Source organism: Megascapheus bottae, chromosome 22 (assembly GCF_031878675.1).
Source record: "Megascapheus bottae isolate mThoBot1 chromosome 22, mThoBot2.hap1, whole genome shotgun sequence".
NCBI classification, from domain to species: Eukaryota; Metazoa; Chordata; class Mammalia; order Rodentia; family Geomyidae; genus Megascapheus; species Megascapheus bottae.
The window spans coordinates 8,144,787-8,165,670 of NC_143530.1; the positions used below are offsets into that span (position 1 = coordinate 8,144,787).

Consider the following 20,884-nt stretch of genomic DNA (forward strand, 5'->3'; position numbering starts at 1 on the left):
TGGTGCATCTCTTTTCACATTTTCTGTCCTCCAAGCTGGGGAAGCAGGGAGGGGGAGGGGGTGTCGAGGTAGAGGAGCCCCGGCCCTCCCACGAGCAGGCCCTGTCCCCGAGCGTGTTCACAGTGTTCCGCAGCCCGAGCGGCCGTCCCTGCCACGCGGGCCTGCCTCCGGGGTAGTGTCTGCGGCCACCCAGCAGGGAGGGCGGGCGTGTCCACCGCGGCCCGGAGGGAGGAGCGGGTGGAGGCCGAGGCCGCCCCGCGGCGTCAGGAGGAGAAGCAGAGGCCGCAGCACTCCATGCAGATCTCCAGGCAGTCGGCGGACTCGCAGCAGGCGTCCAGGATGCCGCAGTCCAGGTCGCAGGGCAGGTCGCAGTCGGCACACTCCCCGGAGCCGCAGCAGCAGCAGCAGAGGCACGAGTCCTCCGAGCTGCACGAGCCGCAGGTGGCGCAGTCCAGGACGAGGTTGCAGAGCGTCAGGAACTCACAGAACAGGCAGGACAGGATGCAGTGCACGCAGCAGTCTACAGGGCCGCCAGCAGGGTGGGGGAGAGACAGCCGGGCTCAGGGACCCCGAGGCACTGTAGCCCAGAAGGGCTGCCAAGCGCCTGGGATTGCATTCAGCTCCCAGAGTCCCTGCAGCTCTAGAAAGGGTGTTTTTTTTAAGGCTATGACTGGAGGCCCAGTGAGCAAGGGAATTGCACCACAGTGAGCCTTGGGGCCCAGACAGTCTAGACTGTGAGTCTCTGCTCTTGTCCTACCTCCACTTATTTATTTAACAAACATCCGGCTGGGTACTGGTAGCTCACATCTGGAATCTTAGCTACTCAGGAGGCTGAGATCTAAGGATCACAGTTAGAAGCTATCCGGGACAGGAAAGTCTGTGAAACTTTTTTTTTTTCCAATCCAGGGGCTTGAACTCAGGGCCTGGACACTGTTCTTGGGCTTTCTCAAGGTTGGAGCTCTACTACTTGAGCCACAGCACCACTTCTGGCTTTTTCTATGCATGTGGTACTGAGGAATCAAACCCGGGTCTTCGTGCATGCTAAGCAAGGACTCAACCACTAGGCCAAACTCCCAGCCCCAAGTCTGTGAAACTCTTGTCTTCAATTAACCACCAAAAAAGACAGTAAAGCTGCTCTTCAAATGGTAGGGTGTCAACTTAAAGCAAAAAAGCTATGGAACACGGCCCAGGCCCTGAGTTCAAGCCTCAGCATCAACACAAAACAAACCTACAACCAAAAAAACCCCACTAGTCTAAGTGATACACACAAATTAAACTCAAGAACAATGACTCCTTGAGGTGGGGCTGATATTAGCTTGACTGTTGAGAAACAGGCACAAAGAAATCAAGTCATTTCAGCCGGGCACCAGTTGCTGACACCTGTAATCCTAGCTACTCAGGAGGCTGAGATTTGCAGGTCATGGATTTCAGGAAACTCAATGAGACTTTTTACCTCCAATTAAATACTTAAAAAGCTGGAAGTAGAATTGTGGCTCAAGTAGAGCCACAAGTAGAGCACTAATCTTGAGCAAAAGAAGTGCAGGGACAGTGCCCACGCCCCGAGTTCAAGCCCTAGAACTGGAACATACATATTTAAAAAAAAAAAAAAAAGGGGATCAAGTTCCAGGTGCAGTGCAAGCCTGGGAAGGAAGTAAGGCTTTCTATTAAAAATAATCAGCACAAAAAAGGGCCTGAAGAGTGGAGTGGCTCAGTGGTAGAACACTTGCCTAGCCAGTGTTAGGCCCTGGGTTCAAACTCAACTACTGAAAAAAATGTTTTTAAAAGCTTAGTGTGGGGGGCGGGGGCAGGAGTTTGGCCTAGGGTTAGAGTGCCTGCCTAGCATGCACGAAGACCCGCGTTTGATTCCTCAGTACCACATACATAGAAAAAAGCCAGAAATGGTGTTGTGGCTCAAGTGATAGAGCTCTAGCCTTGAAAAAGCCCAAGAACAGTGCTCAGGCCCTGAGCTCAAGCTAGGACTAGGAAAAAAACAAAACAAAAAACAACCTTAGTGGGTTGGGGCATGGCTCAGTGACTCAGGTGGTAGGAAACTTATCCAGCAAGCCTAAGGCCCAGTTCAGTGTGGCAGACCCAGTATGGCAAAAAAAAATAAACAAATTACTACTAGTAGTAATAATAAAAAGAACAGTCTCATGGATCGCGCCCTACTCAGACCCCTGCAGCTCCCTCACAGGGAGGAAAAGCTAAAGTCCTCACAGGGCTGTCCTTGCCCAGTGATGTCAGAGCAGACAGGAGAACCTTGGGAACACAGCTCTGCCTCGATTTACCCCATAGGGGTGTGGTTTTCATGGTGCGCCTCTCAGAACCCAGGCAGCTGGTGCCACAGCCATGATGGGGGCACAGGGGGGCCTCAGCCCTGAGGTTCCACCCAGCCCCCTTGCTGCTGCTGGCTGGGGGGTCAGGCTTTGGGGCAGGAGTGTTGGGGTGCTCTCTTACCTTCCTGCGCCTGGAGGGGGATCTGGGAGGCAGCTGACTTGGTGCTGTTTTTGCTTCTCTTGCTGCTCTGGCTGGCCAGGGATGGGTGTGTCTGCAGTTTCCGGGGGACCCTGGGCCCACCCAGCACACCACTGCCTGGCCGCCCGGCGCCACTCAGCTCCGAGGGGTGGCTGGAGCCGTTCGGGAGGAGTGGGGTGCAGCCCAAGGGGTTCCCCTGAGGCTGGCCTGGAGAAGTAAAAAGAAAAGATGATGGCCCGGGGAGAGGGGGAAGCGTGTGGTGGCCCCAGCCCGGCTTAATCCCACCTGCTTCCTTCTTAGATGCATCACAAGGCACCTCACCAGACTCGTCTTCTGCAGATGGGGAAACTGAGGCTCTGAGAGCAGAACTGACTGGTCAAGAGCCATGTCAGAGCTAGGTGTGGTGACTCACACCTGTAATCTTAGCCACTCAGGAGGCTGAGATCTGAGGATCACGGTTCAAAGCCAGGCTAGTCACTAAAAAGTCCATAAGACTCTTATCTCCAGTGAACCACCAGAAAACTGGAAGTGGCGCTGTGGCTCAAGGGGTAGGGCGGTAGCCTTGAGCTGAAGAGCTCAGGGACAGAGCTCCAGAGTTTAAGTCCCATGACTTAAAAAAAATAAAAAAAAAGTGGCAGACCCAGCACCCAGGGTCAGTGCTTGTTCTGGGGACAAAAAGAACTACGGAGAACCTAGGACCCCACATTCTTTTCTTTTTTTCCTGCCAGTCCTGGGGCTTGAACTCAGGACCTGGGCTCTATGGCTGAGCCTCTCTGTGCTCAAGGCTAGCACTCTACCACTTGAGCCATAGCACCACTACTGGCTTTTTCTGTGTATGTGAGGAATCCAACCCAGGGCTTCATGCACGCTAGGCAAGCACTCTACCACTAAGTCATACTCCCAGCCCCCACATTCTTCTCTCCTGTGAACCCGCTGTCCTGCATGAGGTGGGGAGGCTGGGGTTTGGACTGGGCTGTGGGAGTGGGAGGCAGGGCAGGTTGGCTGTGGCCCAGAGGGGTCAGCAGCGAAGCAGTTAACCTTCACCTCAGCCTCTGCCAAGCCCCCAGCTGTTTTTGCCCTTGGTGCAGGGTGACTTATTGGAAACATCTGTTTGGAGCGCTCCCTGGGCTGTGTGCTCACCACCCCTCCATCTCTCAGCCTCCTGCGCTCCACGCTCCTCACCATGCAGTGTTAATGGGGGTACAAGAAAGCTGATCTTGGGGCTCCCCTAAACTTCCCATTCCCTCTGGGTGCTCACTGCATGGCTGAGCTTTGCGGTCATGGTGAGCATGCTGGTATGAGCCCAGATTCTGGGAGCTCTGGGGACCCCCTCACAATCCCTTCCCCACCCCCATCCCCAGCTGCCCTGAGTCGGGGCAGAGCTCTCTGTAAATGCAGGCTGGGATCTGGACCTCTGACTCCACCCAGGCTGGCCTATGTGCTTAAATTCTGAAAGGGGGGATAGGGCTGGGAGCACAGCCTAAAGGTAGAGTGCTTACCTAGCTTGCGTGAACCATGGGTTCGATTCCTCATACTACACAAACAGAAAAAGCTGGAGATGGCACTATGGCTCTAGTGGTAGAGGCCTAGCCTTGAGCAAAACAAACTTAGGGACAGTGCCCAGACTCTGAGTTCAAACTCAAGACTGACCAAAAAAAAAAAATCTGAAGTGGGGAAGGGCCTGGGGCCCAGGGAAAAATGCTGGCTTCTCTCACTGAGAAAACATTAATCTTTTATTTTGGTATAGAGACTGTGGCTTAAACTCTGGGCCTGTGCTTTGTCTCTTAGCTTTAGTGTTTTTTTGTTGGTGGTGGTGGTGGTGGTTGTAGGGCTTGAACTCTGGGCCTGGGTGCTGTCCCTGAGTTCTTCAGCTCAAGGCTACTGCCCTACCCCTTGAGCCACAGCTCCACTTCCAGTTTTCTAGCAGTTAATTGGAGATAAGAGTCTCATGGACTTTAGTACCCAGGCTGGCTTTGAACCGTGATCCTCAGATCTCAGCCTCTTGAGTAGCTAGGATTCCAGGCGTGAGCTACCATACCTAGCCTGTCTCTGAACTCTTCTGCTCAAGGCCAGTGCTCTACCACCTTGAGCTGCAGTGCTACTTCTGGTTTTCTGGTAGTTAACTGGAGAGAAGAGTCTCACAGATTTTCCTGCCTGGGATGGGTTCTCATTATAGTCCTTAAAGCTCAGCCTCCTGAGAAGCTACGATGACAGGTATGAGCCAGCAGTGCCAGCTGCCCCTTAGTTTTTTCAGTCAAGACTGGCATTCTTTACCACATCTCCACTTGTGGCTTTTTGCTGTTCACTGGAGATGAGAGTCTCACAGACTTCCCTGCCTGGGCTGGCTTCAAACCACCATCCTCAGCTCAGCCTCCTGAGTTGCTAGGATTATAGATGTGAGCCACCAGCACCTGGCAACTCAGTACTGTTCTTTTCCCGATGGGGAAACTGAGTCCTGGAAGGGACAGTAAGTTGCCCGAGGTAGTAAGTGACAGAAGTAGAGATTACAAGCTGGGCTTTAGAGGGCAGAGAGACAATGGAGGAGTGGGGGGTAGAGGCTGGGAGCTCAGGGGCGCCGCAGAACCAGGAGCTCCCATAGTGGAAGTGGTCTGGAGTCCCGGTGCAGTACTAAGACACCTGCACGTAATCTCCCTCTGTGCCCCGTGACGGAGCTAGTGTGGCTTCCATGTCTCAGATGAGAAAACAGGCCCACGGAGGGTCAGACCTGCCAAAGGTCTCACAGCGAGGAAGCAGAGGCGGAGGGCCTGGAGCCTGGGACCAGGAGGAAAGCACAGAGCAGGTAGGGATGGGGCTGTGTGTGGAGCCGGGCTCTGCAGGGGCTCCTGGCTCGGGTGAGGTGTGGCTGCGACTGGTAGGCTGTAAACAGGGCAAGGCCAGGGGAATGGTCAGGCCTGAGTCATCCTGGCCCCACGGAGGTGACTGGGCACAGCCTTTGGCCAGCTTCGGTAGCCCTTGCCCTGCCCTGCGGCCTAACCCTGGGCATCATGGTGGGAGAGGGCGGGCACCTATGCGCCCTGGGGTGGGGGTGTAGACAGAGCTCGTCTGTGGCCTTGGCTGTGGGGTGGCTGAGTCACAGAGCAAACACTCAGGGCCACAGACACAAGAGTGTGTGTTCCGCTCCCACCGGGGCCCCCTCCCCGGAACCGCTGTGCTGACCTCCTCCTCTCAGCCCCACGTGTCTGGAGGCTGAGGCCAGGGGCTAGCAGGGCTCAGAAACTGCCTTCCAGGGAGTTCAGCTGGGCTTGACACGCCCTACTGTGTGGGGCCGGAAGACCAGTGCCCAGCTTCTGCCTAGCCTCTCTGTGACTCAGTTTCTTCATCAGTAAAACAGACGTGGTAATAGCAAACCTGACGCCTATTATTGGCTGACTTGAGAGCACAGGAACTCAATGTGAGAGAGTGGGAAAGCATAAAATCCTGTTCTAGATTTGGGGTGTGACTCAAGTGGTACAGTGTCTGCCTAGCAAGGCAAAGGCCCAGAGTCAAAACCCCAGTACCACAAAAAGCAGACAACAAACACTAACAAACAAAACAGATCCTAGCCTTAGCGATCTCAAGCTAGGCTCAGGAATAAATCTGAATTTTGCTCCTCTCTCCCCCAGGGGGTGGGGTAGGGGAGCTTCTCTCCTTTCTATTCACCCTGGGTCCTCTAAGGATTTGGGGCTGCATCAGGCTCTAGCTCCTGCCCTGTCTAGGGGCCCAGCTTTCCATAGGAGGTAAGGGTGCCCCTCCCTCTCCCCCAAGCTTTCATAGCCACACCCACTCACCCCTCTCCTCCCCCACTGGCCAATAATCAGCTTGTAGGGGAGGGGCTTCCTCTCAGAAGTACAGCAGCAGCACCCCACAGTCACTGCCTGTACCCCAAGGCTCTGGGCAAAAGGGGGTAACCACAGGTATTTGTTGTATTGTGTGTGTGTGGTGTGTGTGTGTGCTGGTCCTGGGGCTTGAACTCGGGGCCTTGCATTGCCTCTGAGCTTTTTCACCCAAGGCTGAGCTCTACCACCTGGGCCACAGCTCCACTTCTGGCTTTCTCATGGTTGGCTAGAGATTACAATCGCACAGACTTTCTTGCCTGGACTGGCTTGGAACTGCAATCCTCAGGTCTCAGCCTCCTGAGAGTAGCCAAGATTACAGGCGGGCACCACTGGAGCCAGGCTGGATGTCTGCCGTTGCATTCCTCAGGCATTGCCTGCATGCTGCCAGCCCAACCCCAGGCCCCTGGGGACTCACACGTCACAGCTTCTGTGGGGAGGAGGTCAGTGCTGTCCAGCCCCTGGGGAGCCCCAGGGCCACTGCCTTGGGGCATGGGAGGTGCCGCCTCCTCCAGGGAGCCCTCCTCTGATGCTGCCTCAGTAGGACGAGTGGATTCCGTGACTACCTCCGGCCCAGGTAGAAGAGGCATGGACTGGACTGAGGAAAAAGCAGACAACAGAGGACGTTTTCCTGGTGCTCTCCTGTGCATCCGGCCCTGGGCCCTGTCACACAGCCCAGAGAAGCTTTCTTCTTGGTCCTTGTACCAAATGCTCAATGTGCTTTAGATTCCAAAACAAAACGCACAACCATAGACCAGGCCTGAGCAAAGGTGTGTGTGCACGTATGTCCACATGTGAGCATACATGGGTGGTGTCCGGAAAAGGGGACCCAGGCATGCAGCATACGTCCGGGGGCGGGGAAGAGGGCAGAAACAGTTCAGAAGAGACCAGACAGTGGGTCAGTGATGGAGGGGGTGGGATTCAGAATGGGAAACTGGGCACAGACCAGTGACACACAGTCCAGGCCTGGCACAAGACGACACTAGCTGGTAAGTCAGTGATGGAGAGAAAGATAAAGACAGGGTAGCCACAGAGGCGAGGGAGGAGTGTGAGACAGTGAGGGTGATGAGAGCGGAGGGGAAGAAATTGGGTCAGAGAGAGGGTGATGGCCTCGGCGGGAGGAGCAGGGAGGGGCTGGCCAGGAAGGGCCAGGGCCCGGAGCCCTGGGGAAGAGGAGAACCACAGCCACAAGTAATTACAGTGGCTCAGGCAGGGTGGGCGGATTGCAGAAATGGAGCCACCTCTAACCACAGATCCCCAAAAGCGCAAGACTATGGCCCCTGGCCTTGGGGGACGAGGGGATGGAGGAGGGAAGGTCCAGGAAGGAGGCGGAAAGGAGAGGTGGTGGAGCCACAGCCTCAGCCACAGGACTTGGGGAGGCAAAGAGTGAAGCCAGGGCCGCTGTGGTAACCAGAAGCCAACTGCCTGGTGGCGACCCCAGCCTGTACAGTGAACAGGGGAGGGGCTGCGGTGTGCACTCTTCCACCTGCCTCAACACCTGCACCTTCTCTGCTGGGTGAAAGACTTGGAGAGACTCAGCCTCTTGCTGAGTTTCCACAGGTATCCTGCTGAGCGGTCTGAGGTGTTGGTCCAGTGCCCGCTGCCAGCCTTAAGAACGGTTGTTTCAGAGCCCCTTGTCCCTCGTGGCTATAGGAGACAGAGTCCCCGAGGCCCCTGTGGGTAAGAGGGGTGCTACGACATGCTAAGTGAGCTCGCCATGGCAAACCACAGGCCCTGCCTGGAGATGGGTGCTGGAGAGGTCAAATGGCTCTTGGCAGATCATAGGCCTGGCATGCAGGTTAGAGGCAAGCAGAGAGGGTGGCCCCCTTAGGGGTTGTGCTGCCTGAGGCTGGCGCTTCTGCCAGCCCCTAGCAGGCCCAGGCCAGGGTCTGTGCGGCTAAGGCCCTGCTGGCTGGGAGCTCAGGTGGGAGCTTCCAGAGAGGAAGGGCCTGGCCAGCTCAGGCAACCTGGGCTCTGAGTGGGGTTCCGACTCCTCCACCTGCTGTAGAGAGAGACCAAGCAAGGGGTAGGAGATCCAGGCCCAGGTTCTGATCCCAGGGGAGCCCTTGAGGGACACGGGGTGGACAGGGCGTGAGTGTGGCTCTTGTCCTCGGGGGCAAGGAGTAAATGAGTTGGGAGTGGGCTTGCAGGGCCATTCTCAAGCACTGTCCCTCCCTCCGCTCCCTATCCCCCTCTCTTTCCCTCTTTCCTCTCTCCCATCCCTCTGTTCCTCTCACCTTCCTTCCTCTTTTTTCCCTCCATTCCCCCTTTTCTCTCCATCTTTCCTTCCCCTCTCTTCTTTCCATCTCCTTTCTTTCTATCCTTCTTCCCTTTCCTTTTCTTCCAATCCCTTCCCTCTCCTCCCTTCCTTTCCCCTTCTCTCTGGCTTCCCACCTCACCTCCCTGCATGGACTGTTTGCTTTAACATTTATTAGCTCCTGTTAATCTATTCGTGTCTAGCAATCAAGCCCTGGATGGATCAGAACAAGAAAGACTAGCCAAGCCAAGGATCTGTCAGGTGGGGTGGGGAATGGCTGTCACACACACCGAGGGGACAGTAGGCTGCCAGGTGTGGTGGGACAGGAGATCAATGTCAAGTTCAAGGATAGCCTGGGCTCCATACCAAGACCCTGGCTCAAAATATACAAGAAGAACGAAACTCACAGCATTACAGTAGGGGTATCTGCTAAAACTGAGGAAACCCAGAAGTGGTGCTATGACCCAAAGTGTGACAGTACTGGCCTTGAGCAAAAAAAGTGCAGGGACAGAGTCCAGGCCCTGAGTTCAAGCCCTATGACTGACCGAAAAGAAAAAGAAAATACTGAAGTAGCCAGGTGAGTGCCAGTGGCTCATGCCTGTAATCCTTGCTGAGGATCATGGTTCGAAGCCAGCCTCGGTAGAGTGCTAGCTTTGAGGAAAGGGAACCACGGGACAGTGCTCAGGCCCTGCGTTCAAGCCCCAATATTGATGAGAAAGGGGGTGAGGGGGGGAGGAAGTACGAAAGAAAGAAAGAGCTGCACCGAGCCCAGGCTAGCCGAGTTTCCTGGAGCAGGCAGCCCCTTCCTCATTGAGTCTTAGATGCTAATCAGTAAAGAAGGAGAATCTTTTTGGGTGGTTCTGGGTTTGAATTCAGGGCCTCAAGCTGGCTAGGTAGGTGATCCACTGCTGAAACATGCCTCCAGCCCAAAGAAGGAATTTTGACCAGAGAAGCCAGAACCAAGACCCTGGGGCAGCCATACAGCACCAGGGAGACCATATGCCATGTGGTGGAATGGAAAAGCAGCTGGAGCAGGCCTGGTGGCTGGTGGTTTCTTACCCCCACCCCCCAGCCCTGTGTCTCCCAACCCCAGGTCATCTGGGTGTCCAGGAGTGCCAACTCTGTCCTGGTGGAGACAGAGCCCAAGACTCTGCTCTCTAGGCTCCCAGCATCAGAGGAAAGAAGGCAAGAAAGGTTTCAAGACCCTAGAGCCCCCATCTCTGTCCACCTCACCCTGGCTCACTCTCCCCTTTCTCACACGGCTGGTGGCCTTGAATCTGGAGGAAACAGAAAGCTACAGAACACCCACACGAAGCTGAGAGCCCCACGAGGCCAACGCTACAACAAACCTGTCATTCTGGGGTGACTCTGAGCCCTGGGAGGGAAAGGAGGAAGGGAAGAAAGCCAAGCCTGGGAGTTGACGTGGACTCAGAGGGCAGCAGCCTCAACCCAGAATGCCAAAGGCAGCCGAGGGGACAACATTGCTGGAACTGGAGCAGCAGGAAGACCAGGTCTGGAAAAGAGGCATCACCCAGTGGGGTACTGAGACATTGATAGAGAAGCAGAACCTGCTTGGAGCTTTTCAAAAGCCAGGCCAGCAGCGGGTCAAGAGGCCCAAGGGCCGTCTCTCTCTCTTTCTCTGTGCCAGAACTAGGGCTTGAACTCAGGACCTGGGCACTGTCTTTAGCTTTCTTCCTCAAGGCTGGTGCTCTACCACTGAGCCCCACCTCCTCTTCCAATTTTGTGCTTAATGCGAGGTAAGCATTTCTCAGATTTGTCTGCCAGGGCTGACTTCGAACCACAATCTTGAGGCTTCAGCCTCCTGAGTAGCTAGGAATACAGGTAGGGGCTACCAGCACCCCATTCCCATTCTTCCTTCTGTGACCGAGAGACAGCACCATCCAGCTACAGGCAGGACAGCTGCACGAGTCCCCTGGAGGGAACAAGTGAGGGGGCTGGGAAGGCGTGGCCTGCCAAAGCTAAGTGGGGGCTTCTGGGTGTTAGCGGGGCCTCCTCGGGCTTCTTTGCCCATTCTCTACCAACGTGAGGGGTGGTTTGGGGCCAAGAAGAAACAGGGGCCTCTCTTCCAGGTGGGAGAGCTGTATATCAAGCCTGGTCAGTGCCCATATTCTGGGACTCCAAAGCTTGAGCCCTCAAGTCTAGCCTCCTCAGTCGGGACAGTTAGCCGCCTGGACTGTGACCCCGTCTGGACAGCAAAGATAGGGATGTCTTTGAGGGGAAGACGGTAGCTGGAAGCCCATTGGTCTCCACGGATAGTTCAGTGTGTCACGCGCCCAGGCCAGCACCAGGCCTTGACCTCTTCCTAGGTGCTCATCCTGGTCACTTCCCTGCCTTCTTGCTCCAACCAGAAGCCCATCTAGTCCGCCCTCCTGGACTCATGTGCCATCTGTGCCTCCTTTGAGTGGCACAGTCACCAAGAACTCAGCACCCACATCCTCCTTAGTTAGCACTTGGTGGTGAGCCAGGCACCAGTGGCTCCTGCTTGTAATCCTAGCTACGCAGGAGGCTGAGAGCTGAGGATTGTGGTTGGCGGCCAGCTAGGGAAGTAAAGTCTATGAGACTCTCATCTCCAGTTAATCATCAAAAACAATCAAATAAATAAATAAGATGGAGGTCAAGCTGTGGTTCAAGTGGTAGAGCACTAGCCTTGCGTGAAACCAGCGCCTAGGCCCTGAGTTCAAGTCCCTGAGTTCAAGACCCCAACTCCATGGAAAGAATTCGTTCCAAGCTCCCTGCGGAGCTGAGCATCAAATATGTCTGGTCTTTGGTTGAGGGCTGGGTGCTAGAGCTGAGAATGCCTGGGTTTGGGGGGGAGAGGACTGAGGATTGAAGGAATGGAGGGGCATTAGGGATCTCTAGAAGGTGGGAAAAGGTAGACTTCTTCGATGCGGGTATCGTGAATGTGAATCACCTGGCCTCTCTCTCGCAAGACATGGCTCTAAGGACTAGAGAGGACCTAAGCTGAGGGTTAGGCTGAGCCTGGTTTGTTTTATTTTAGGTCCAAAGGCTCCAATTCCCCAGGAAATTCAATTTAAAACCATGCATGCGCAGGAATGTGGTGTCCTTGTGCCAGGGCTGAAATCTGCTTGTGGATTTGGGGAACCAGGCTCCTGGGACTCTCAGGGATGGGTGAGGGGGAGGCCACTGGGGGAGCCAAGGGTATGTGTGGGGGGGGGTGGTGTTCTGTTCCAACCAGAATCGTGTCTTAGTGTACCTTGAATAGCTGGGGGGGGGGGGCAGCCTGCCCCTGGGATGTCCTGCCAGCAGCCCCCTCCCCCACAGGAAGGGAGGGCAGTGTTAAGGCCTGGCTGTTTTGTGAGCACACATGGAGCGAGGGGGACTGTGGTCTCAGATTCAGGCGTCTGTGGGGCTTTGGCTGGGTCTCTGCGGTTTGAGCTTCCTGGGCAGCAGGCTCTTTCTCCCAGGGCAGTGCAAGGCCTGGTGTAATGAAAGCCGCATTGTCTGGGCGAGGCCAGGCTGGGGAGGGGGCTTCCAGGGACACTGGGAGAAGCTCAGGTTACAGCCTAAGGCTGGGCTTTCCCAGAGGCTCATGCTGGACCCTGGCATACACGTTGCCCCCTCCTCTGCTTCTGGGCTGAAGGCAGATCAAGCCAGGGAGGGGGATCTTGGAAGGATATAGCGGAGGGAGCAGTGAAAATGGATAAAGGGAGGAAGAAAGCTTGGAAAAGTGGGAGTGGGAGAAAGTCCAAGAGAGACAGAGAAGCTTCCCAGACACAAAGACTACCCAGCCCGCTCTCCCTCCCTGCCTTGAGGCTAAAGGCAGGAGGGCCTCATTCCCCAAAGTCCAAGTTCTTCTTGCTGGGCTGAGGGGGTCCCCCTGGGGCACAGGGACCAGACACCCAGGTCTCATTTGTGTGCTGGTTCCTGGCCAGACATCTGTCTTCACTCTGGTTTCAGAGACCTCCACCCCAGGCAGACAGGCCCCTGAGACCCCTCCTAAAGGACCAACCCATGCTGGGGTATGGGGAGGGTGAGGCCAGGAAGGGAAGGCAAGAAGAGAGTAGGTTTTCAGTATTCATTCAGAGGGGAGACCTGGGCCGGCTGGGAGGAAGGCTGAGCCAGACTGAGTTGGAGAAGGGGCTCAAGTCAGGAGACCTGGGCTCAGCACCCAGTCCTCACCCTTGACCAAATTCCTCATGTACCTGACTTAGCTGGGATTCCAGTGACCTTGGGACGTTTACCAGAGGTTCTGTTCAGTGTGTGTGTGTGTGGGGGGGAAGTTCTGGGCACCACAGCCGGCTCTGGACCCCTCAAGTTACACACATTTCCATTGATTGCACAGCTACTGAGAGAATCAGGGTAGGTTAGACATGAGGGGGGGCGGTTAGTAGATTATGGACACTCTGTGTGTGTGTGTGTGTGCACGTGTGTGCACATGCGTGCACTGGTGCAGGCCCATACACACTGTGCATGGTACAAGTGGGACCACACCGGGAGGACAGGGCCAGGAGGTGGGGGGGGGCTGGGTCCTGTAGCCAGGAGTGACAGACAAAAGTTATTTGGGAAGTGCTAGACGACTCTGGCTGGGCCGAGGGGGGTGAGGGGTGAGGAGGAGACTCAGACACCCTTCACCCTGCCCAAGGCCCCCATAAATATTTACACTCTGGGCAGAAGCGGTTGGGATCCAGATCCCAGACGGACAGACAGACACAGCAATGTGTGTTAGTTTGTGGTGTCTGGTGGGAAGTTGCAGCCAACTTGGCTGGGCTGCTGCCTCTGTTTCGGCCCGGCCTCCTCATCCCAGCCCTGTCCTCTCCTTGGAGAGGCGCCGGTCCCACCCCCACCCAAGCTCTGGCGCCTGAGGGGGGGGGCAGCTCCTCTCCGGCAGCCGCCGCTTCCCGCCCGTGCCCACTCCGTCCTACCTGGGTCGAGAGCTGCGCTGGGGGGTCCATGGCGGGCATCGCAGATAGAGGGGGGCTGACTGCTCACCTGGAACATCGGCCCAGGACCTGCGGGAAACAGGGCTCAGCCTGAGGGGCCCGACCTCGCCCGGGTTTGTAGAGGAGTGGGGGACACGGAGGGGGCCTCAGAGTCCACGCGCTTTTCCCTCCTGGCCAGCAGGCACACCACTCGCTCGTGACAGCCGCGCGCTGCTCCGGCCCAGCCAGGGCCTCGCGCGTCCGGGCCGCGATCACCGCGCGGGCCCCTCGCCACGCGCGTCCGGGCCGCGATCACCGCGCGGGCCCCTCGCCACGCGCGCCCCGGCCGCGATCACCGCGCACGGGGTCCCCCGCCCCCGTCTCCCCTCACTCGCTCGTCCCTTCCATCCCCGCGCCAGCTTGCACCCACCGATCGCCCCTGGCTGCAGCTTCCTTCTCCCGCCCCAGCCCCTCGCTCCTCCCCAGCGGGCTTCTCCCCTCCCCTCGGCCCTGGCCCACCCCGTCCCCGCCCCCACGTCCCCTCCCTCGCGCGGGGCTCGGCGCTGCCGGGCCGGACACGTCTGTCCGCGGGGCGTCGGAGGCCCGAGCCCCCACAGGAAGCCGACTCGGCTCGTTTCCTCCACGCGCGCGGAGCATGGGGCCCCGTCTCCCCCAGATCTCCGCCCCCCGAGCGCCGCGGGCTGCCGCCGGGGCGGTGCGCTTCCCTTCCCTCCTGAACTACTTGTAAAAAAAGTTTGTTGAAAGTCAGAACGGGGGGAGCGGAGACAGGGAACGCTCAAGCCCCCCTTGCTGGGCGCCCTCCGCGCCCCCCTCTCGGCCTCTCGGAGACGCCTCTCGGCGCGTGCTGGGGGCGCCCGGGCCTGCGGGAGGGGAGAGCGGGGCGCGAGGCAGGCCGCGCGCGGACCCTCGCCGACCCCAGGGCTGTGCGTGGAGGGCCGGTCCACGGGGTGGGCGGGCGCGAGCCGGGTGTCGATGGTCTGGAAAGCCAATTATGGGGGCGGCCTCCCCCCCCCCGTCCCGTGTCACAGCCTGGGTGGGAGGGAGGCGGGGACCTGCGGGGGTCTCGTCCGTCCCGCCCTTGAACTGGCCCCTTACCGCGCTCCCAGGTCCTCTAGGCGCCGTCGAGGCCAGGACCCGCGTGGCCCCCCGGCGCAGCCCGGTCCCCGTGACGGGGCGGGTGGCTCGGGCCGCTCGAGAGAGGCCTGGCTGTCGGGAAAGAGGGGGTCCCGCCCCGGGGGCCTGGCCGGAGCCCGCCGATCCGCCCGCTCTCTGGGAGCCCTGGAGAGCTGGGGCGCACGCCCCTTCCTGGCACCGGCTGAGTCACCGGGACGCGCCCGGCCCGCGCCAGGGCTCGGCGCTCTCGCATTCCTCGCGGCTTACCTGGGCCCGTGGGCTGGGCCACCGCCAAGCCCGGCAGCCCACGGTCCATCCCGGTCCTCCCCAGCCACCGCTCACCTCAGCCTCACACCCGGGGGTTGGGTTTGTAAGATTCAGCAAGCGGAACATCTGAAGTGTGAGCGCTGTTTGGCATGGTCCAGGGGCTTGAACTCAGGACCTGGGCACCGTCCTTGAGTGTTTGGTTTCGTTTTCTGTCTTTTTGCTCAAGGTACGTTCTCTATCACTTGAGCCACATCTCCACTTCTGGCTGTTTGCTGCTTAGTTAGCAACAAGAGTCCCTGGGCTTTGTCTGCCCAGGTTGGTTTGAACTTTGAACATCAGATCTCAGCTTCCTGAGGAGCTAGGGTTACAGGCATGAGCCGGGGCCTTAAAGAGTCCAGTTTCCACCTGCTCATCCTTCCCTCCCTCTGACCCCTGACCTCAGACATCCACTGACCTTTTAATGTCTCCATAGTTCCCCCCTCCCCACACCCTTTTCTAGGCTTTCACTTACCCATAAGGATTTCAAGTTCTTCCGTGTCTTCCCATTTCTTCATTCCATTGTCTGAATACACCACAGTTTATTCATTCCTTCATTCCTAACGGACATCTTGGTTGCTTCCAGATTTTGGTGATTATGCCAGAGGCAGTGATCCACATTGTTGAGTAGGATTTTGTGGGGACAGAAGTTTCCAGACACTTGGGTAAATACCAGTGGGCACAATGGCTAGATGATTGGTTAGGATTATTTTTGGTTTTGTAAGGTAGCACCAAACCTTGTCCCAAAGTGGGAGTGCCATGAGAGGTTACATCCTTGCCAACATTTGTGGTGTTGGTGTTGGGGATTTTCCACTGTTCTAATAGTTATGGCTCATTGTTTTAATTTCTATTTTCCTAATGCCATGTGATGTTTGAGCACCTCTGCAGGTGTTTATCAGCCATCCGTGTGTCTCCTGGTGACATGGTGGTCCAAGTTTTTAGCCTATTTAAAAAGCATATGGGGTGTGTGTGTGTGTGTGTGTGTGTGTGTGTGTGTGTGTGTGTGTGTGTGTGTGTGTATGCATGTATGCCAGTACTCAGGCTTGATTCAGAGGGTCTCCTTCTTGTTTGGCTTTTTTCACTCAAGGCTGGTACTTCAGCCACACCTTTACTTCTGGCTTTTTTTTTGGCTGGTTCATCTGAGAAGAGTTTCACAAGCTTTTCTGCCCAAGCTGGCTTCAAATTGTGATCCTCAGATCTCAGCCTCCTGAATAGCTAAGATGACAGCCATGAGCCACCAACACCCAGCGTTAATAATAATTTTAAAGAGACTGCCTCTGTGGAAATTATTCTACTCTCAGTGTTGTCAACTAACACAACAGTGTCCCCCAATTTTTCCTTAACAGAATTTTTGTGCTACCACTGATCCTCTCAGGACTTCTAGGGAGAAGTACCAAAGGCTAAGTATGAGAGAAGCACCAGCCACTTATTGTCTTAGAGTTTGGGAGAGCCACAAAACTATGGCCTGGGATGGACCAGAGCTGCTCTGGGTGAGAGTCTCTCTTGCTTTGAGTACGTTCTCATGTTCGCCAGCGGTCCTTGGCTTGTAACCACGTTTCTCTGACCACAGGCCCATCTTCTTCCTGTGTCTCCACATCATCTCCCCTCTACCTGGAGCCTAGTCTATGTCCAGATTTCCTTTTATAAAGGCACCAGTCACCAGATCTGAGGGTCAGTCTAAATGATCTCGTTAGTTTAGTCAGATCTACAAAAATGATTTCCATATTAGATCGCATTCTGAAGTAGTTAGGGCTCAAGCTTTCTGTGGGCGGGGGATTGGAGGGGGAAGAGTGATATAATATATATATGTATATATATATATGTATATATATATATATATATATATATATATATATATATATATATAGCCAACCCCGGGCTTGAGCTCAGGGCCTGAGCACTGTCCTTGGACTTTCTCAAGGCTAGAGCTCTACCACTTGAGCCACAGCACCACTTCCGGCTTTTTTGTATGTATGTGGTACCAAGGAATTGAACCCAGTCTTCGTGCATGCTAGGCAAGCACTCTACCACTAGGCCAAACTCCCAGCCCTGTAATATATTTTTGTCTCCATGAATTACCTGTTCTACACATTTTCTATATGTGAATTAAAATACCTATACTTAAAAAAATTTTTTTTTGCCAGTCCTGGGCCATGAACTTAGGAACTGAGCACTGTCCTTGGGCTTTCTCAAGGCTAGAGCTCTACCACTTGAGCCTCAGCACCACTTCCGGCTTTTTTTTTTCTATGTATGTGGTACTGAGGAATCGAACCTGGGTCTTCGTGCATGCTAGGCCAGCACTTTAACCACTAGGCCAAACTCCTGGCCTACTTCAAGTTTTTTCAAGATTTGTGCATGTGGTAGTAGGTATCAGAATGCTGAGTACTATTCCGTGGTATGGCTATGACATGCTTTGTTTACTCATTCATCTGCTGATGACATGTGAGCTAGGCCTATCTTTTGGGTTCTTGTGAATGAGGTTGTGGCGAATGTGGCATCTTCCTTGGAACTGTTTTGACAGACTGCCTAGATCCATTTTTAAAAATCGAACATCAGGCTAGGGGCTAGTGCAGGCACATCTGTAGCCTAGCTACTCCAGAGTCAGAGACCTGAAGATCCTGGTTTAAAGCTAGCCTTGGCTGAAATGTCTTGAGATTCTTAACTTCAATGAACCACCTGAAAAACTGGAAGTGGAGCTTTGGCTCAAGTGGAAAAGCACCATCCTTAAGCAAAGAAACTAAAAGACAGTGCCCAGGCTCTGAATTCAAGCTCCAGTACTGTCACACACACACGGCCACACTGTACATCAGTATTAATGCTCAACAAGATTTTCTAATAAATTATCTACACATGTTATTGTGCTATCAATAACATGTACAATAAATGTGTATTAAAGTAGAAAAGTGACAAAGTCAGACAAAAAGTAGGCACAAAATGAGGGCTACTATAGACAGAGGTGAATATGATAGAAATTTCTTCTCAGCCCTCTCCTGTGGAGACCATGATGCAACATTCTGCCTGGAGGATAGCCTTGCCCAACTTCCTGGCTCTAAATTTTCTGTATCTCCTATTTCCTTTGACCATTTAATGAAAGTTTGGGCGCCTTCTCTAAAATCTTGCCCCTGACTAAACACATTTCCGGTCAGAGATTGGGAAATTCAGGCCCTCCAGCAGAGGCATGGGATTTGGCTCTAGGGAGAGAAGAAGGGGGGCAGGCCGCTCTGTGGTCCTGCTGCCAGTCAGTCCAGCAGCCCTCTGGACTGACGGGATGGACAAGAATAAGCAAATCAAAATGAATGGAAAGAGAAGAAGAAAAGAAAGCACTTGGGATGCATTCTCTTATAGTGGAGAGAATAAAACACGTTTTGGGGGAGGTGATGGGGTCAGGGGCAAGATGGGGGTCTCTGAAGTGCCATAGGCTCTGGGTGGATGGTGGAAAGTCTGATGACTGAGACAATGTCAGATTCCTCCCAGGGGAAGCCACCAGAAGTTTGGGTTTGGGGCTTCTTTTTTGCTTTAGTCCGTGCTATACTAATAAGGAAAAGATTTTCTTGTTGATAGTTCATTGCACCCGTCTCAATCAGTGTTCAACTGGGAAAATGGAAAATCTTTCTAAGGACTTCTGAGAGATGGTATTTTAGTTTATTTTATTTTAGTCCATTGTGGGGATTGAACTCAGGGTCTGGGTGCTACCCCTGAGCTCTTTTGCTCAAGGCTAGTGTTCTACCACTTAGAGCCACAGCACCACTTCCATTTTTCTGGTGGTTAACTAGAGATATGAGTCTCAAGGGGCCAGGAGTTTGGCCTGGTGGTAGAGTGCCTGCCTAGCATACACGAAGACCCAGGTTCAATTCCTTGGTACCACATACATAGAAAACCTGGAAGTGGGTGTTGGGTTTGTAAGATTCAGCAAGCTGAACATTTGAAGTACAAGCACTATTTGGTATGACTCGTGTGTGTGTGTGTGTGTGTGTGTGTGTGTGTGTGTGAGTGTGTATGCCTCAATACCCTCAGGTTCAGGGGCTTGAACTCAGGACCTGGGCACTGTCCTTGAGCCTTTTGTTTAGTTTTTGTCTGTGGTGGTGTGTGGTGTCTATGGTGGCACTGTGGCTCAAGTGGCAGAGTGCTAGCCTTGAGAAAGCCCAAGACAGTGCTCAGTCCCTGAGTTCAAGCCCCAGGGCTGGAAGAAAAAAAAAAAAAAGAGTTTTAGGGACTTTCCTGCACGGGCTGGCTTTGTACCTTGATCCTCAGATCTCAGCTTCTGAGAAGCCACCAGCATCCCGCTCAGGCACCTGGTTTCCTAGTGTATTTCTAGCTCTCCTCCAGGACAGGGTGCTGTGTGGTAAATTGCACTTTTTCCATACCTAAGCCTGGTGCTGAGTCAGTGCTTATGGCTATGTTATTCTTGACAACCGAATTCTCTCTCAAACAGCAGGGTGACTCTTCTCCATCTTTCACCCATAGAGGAAACCCAGGTCCAGAGAGCCAGGACTTGCCCGGACAAACTCGGCTGTCGTGATGGGTCTGCCGGGCCAGCCTCAAGAAGGCTTGGGAGAGGACGGGACTCAGCTTGGCAGCTGCCCACTCCCTGCCACGCCTCCCCAGCCTGGTACCATGGCGGAGAGCCACGACAAGGACATCTCTTTCATGTTTCCACGTGGGAGCTGAGGCCAACCAGGACTGAGTCAGCCATGACCTCTTTGGGGCTGGCAACCTCCTGCTGCCCTAAGGAAATAGGGCATTGCCTACGTCTGCCACGAGACCCAGAATGGAGGTCCAGGCATCTAGAGACAGGCGAGGCTGGGAGGAAGGCTGGGGCCCCTTGTGTTCTCACAGTCCCTGCTGTACGCACGGTGCCCACATTTCCCCCAGCAAACCCTCACACATGCAGTTGCATGCCTAGGATCTGCGTTTATGAGAAAAATGGAAGAAAGATCTAGGAAAAAAAAAGTCTGTCCTAGGATTTCTCAAGCTTTCGCGGAGGTGGCGTGTCCAGACAGGACCGTCCTTGCTTGAGGAATTGTTCTGTCGTGTGCACTGTGGAATGTTTACGCCACTACATTGGTACCCACTAAGTACTTCTGAGAGAGGGTATTTTATTAGTTTTAGTTTTAGTTTTTGTGGGTCATGGGGCTTGAACTTGGCCTAGGCGCTGTCCCTGAGCTCTTCAGTTCAAGGCTACCATCCTACCCCTAGGCCTGGCCATTGTCCCTGGGCTCTTCAGCTCAAGGCTACTTGAGCCAAGCCCCACTTCCTGTTTTCTAGAGGTTAATTGAAGAGTCTCAGGTCCTTTTGTGCCCAGGCTGGCTTTGAACCTTGATCCTCAGATCTCAGCCTCCTGAGTAGCTAGGATTACAGGTGTGAGCCACCGTGCCAGCAGTTTGAGCTTATTTTTTTGGGGTGTGTGTGTGTGTGTGTGTGTGACAATGCTAGGGTGTGAATGAAGGACCTTAGGCGCTCTTCCCACTGAGATAGCTTCCAGCTATCTTGTAGTAGTTCAGTTTGTTACAATTAGTAAACCAATATGGATACATTATTACTAATATGATTCAGATCTGCTCTGGGCCTGGGCGCTGTCCCTGAGCTCTTCAGCTCAAGGCTACTGCCCTACTCCTTGAGCCACAGCCCTACTTCCCATTTTCTAGTGATTAATTGGAGGTAAGAGTCTCACCATCTTCAGTGTCCAGGCTGGCTTTGAACCGTGATCCTCAGATCTCAGCCACCTGAATAACTAGGATTACAGGCGTGAGCCACCACACCTGGCTTACGGTTTTTCTTTTTCTCTTTTATGGCTTTGAACAATTTTCAAGACACTGGTCATGTGTATTACGGTTGCCACACTGCCCTTCTGTGAAATCTGATGTTTTTTGTTTAATGTTGGACAGGGATTATAAGCTTCAAGATGAAGGCGCCCGGAGGTGAGGCGTGGTTCTTGTCACGTCTGCACAGCAGTGCGAGACACACACATTGCCAGAATTTAG

At 54.6% G+C, this 20,884-nt stretch overlaps 1 protein-coding gene across 1 annotated transcript; it reads right to left on the reverse strand.

The window, feature by feature from the left end:
- Positions 1 to 224: 224 nt before the first annotated feature.
- On the reverse strand, positions 225 to 14,694 carry Mdfi (MyoD family inhibitor). Its single transcript, XM_090355306.1, has 5 exons — positions 14,583 to 14,694; positions 13,470 to 13,556; positions 6,727 to 6,906; positions 2,458 to 2,682; positions 225 to 520 (listed from the first exon to the last, which is right to left on the reverse strand). Exons 2-5 carry the CDS (start codon positions 13,543 to 13,545, stop codon positions 264 to 266), a joined length of 738 nt encoding a protein of 245 aa, XP_090211432.1. The 5' UTR covers positions 13,546 to 13,556; positions 14,583 to 14,694; the 3' UTR covers positions 225 to 263.
- Between the last annotated feature and the right edge of the window lie 6,190 nt (positions 14,695 to 20,884).

Excerpts from the sequence above, each read along its gene's own strand:
- Mdfi (XM_090355306.1), bottom strand. The coding sequence starts at position 13,545 with ATGTTCCAGGTGAGCAGTCAGCCCCCCTCTATCTGCGATGCCCGCCAT. Across the intron at positions 2,683-6,726 it reads CCCCACAGAAGCTGTGACGT|GCCAGCCTCAGGGGAACCCC; the intron begins GTGAGTCCCCAG and ends TTACTTCTCCAG. Across the intron at positions 521-2,457 it reads CCCCCTCCAGGCGCAGGAAG|ACTGCTGCGTGCACTGCATC; the intron begins GTAAGAGAGCAC and ends GCGGCCCTGTAG.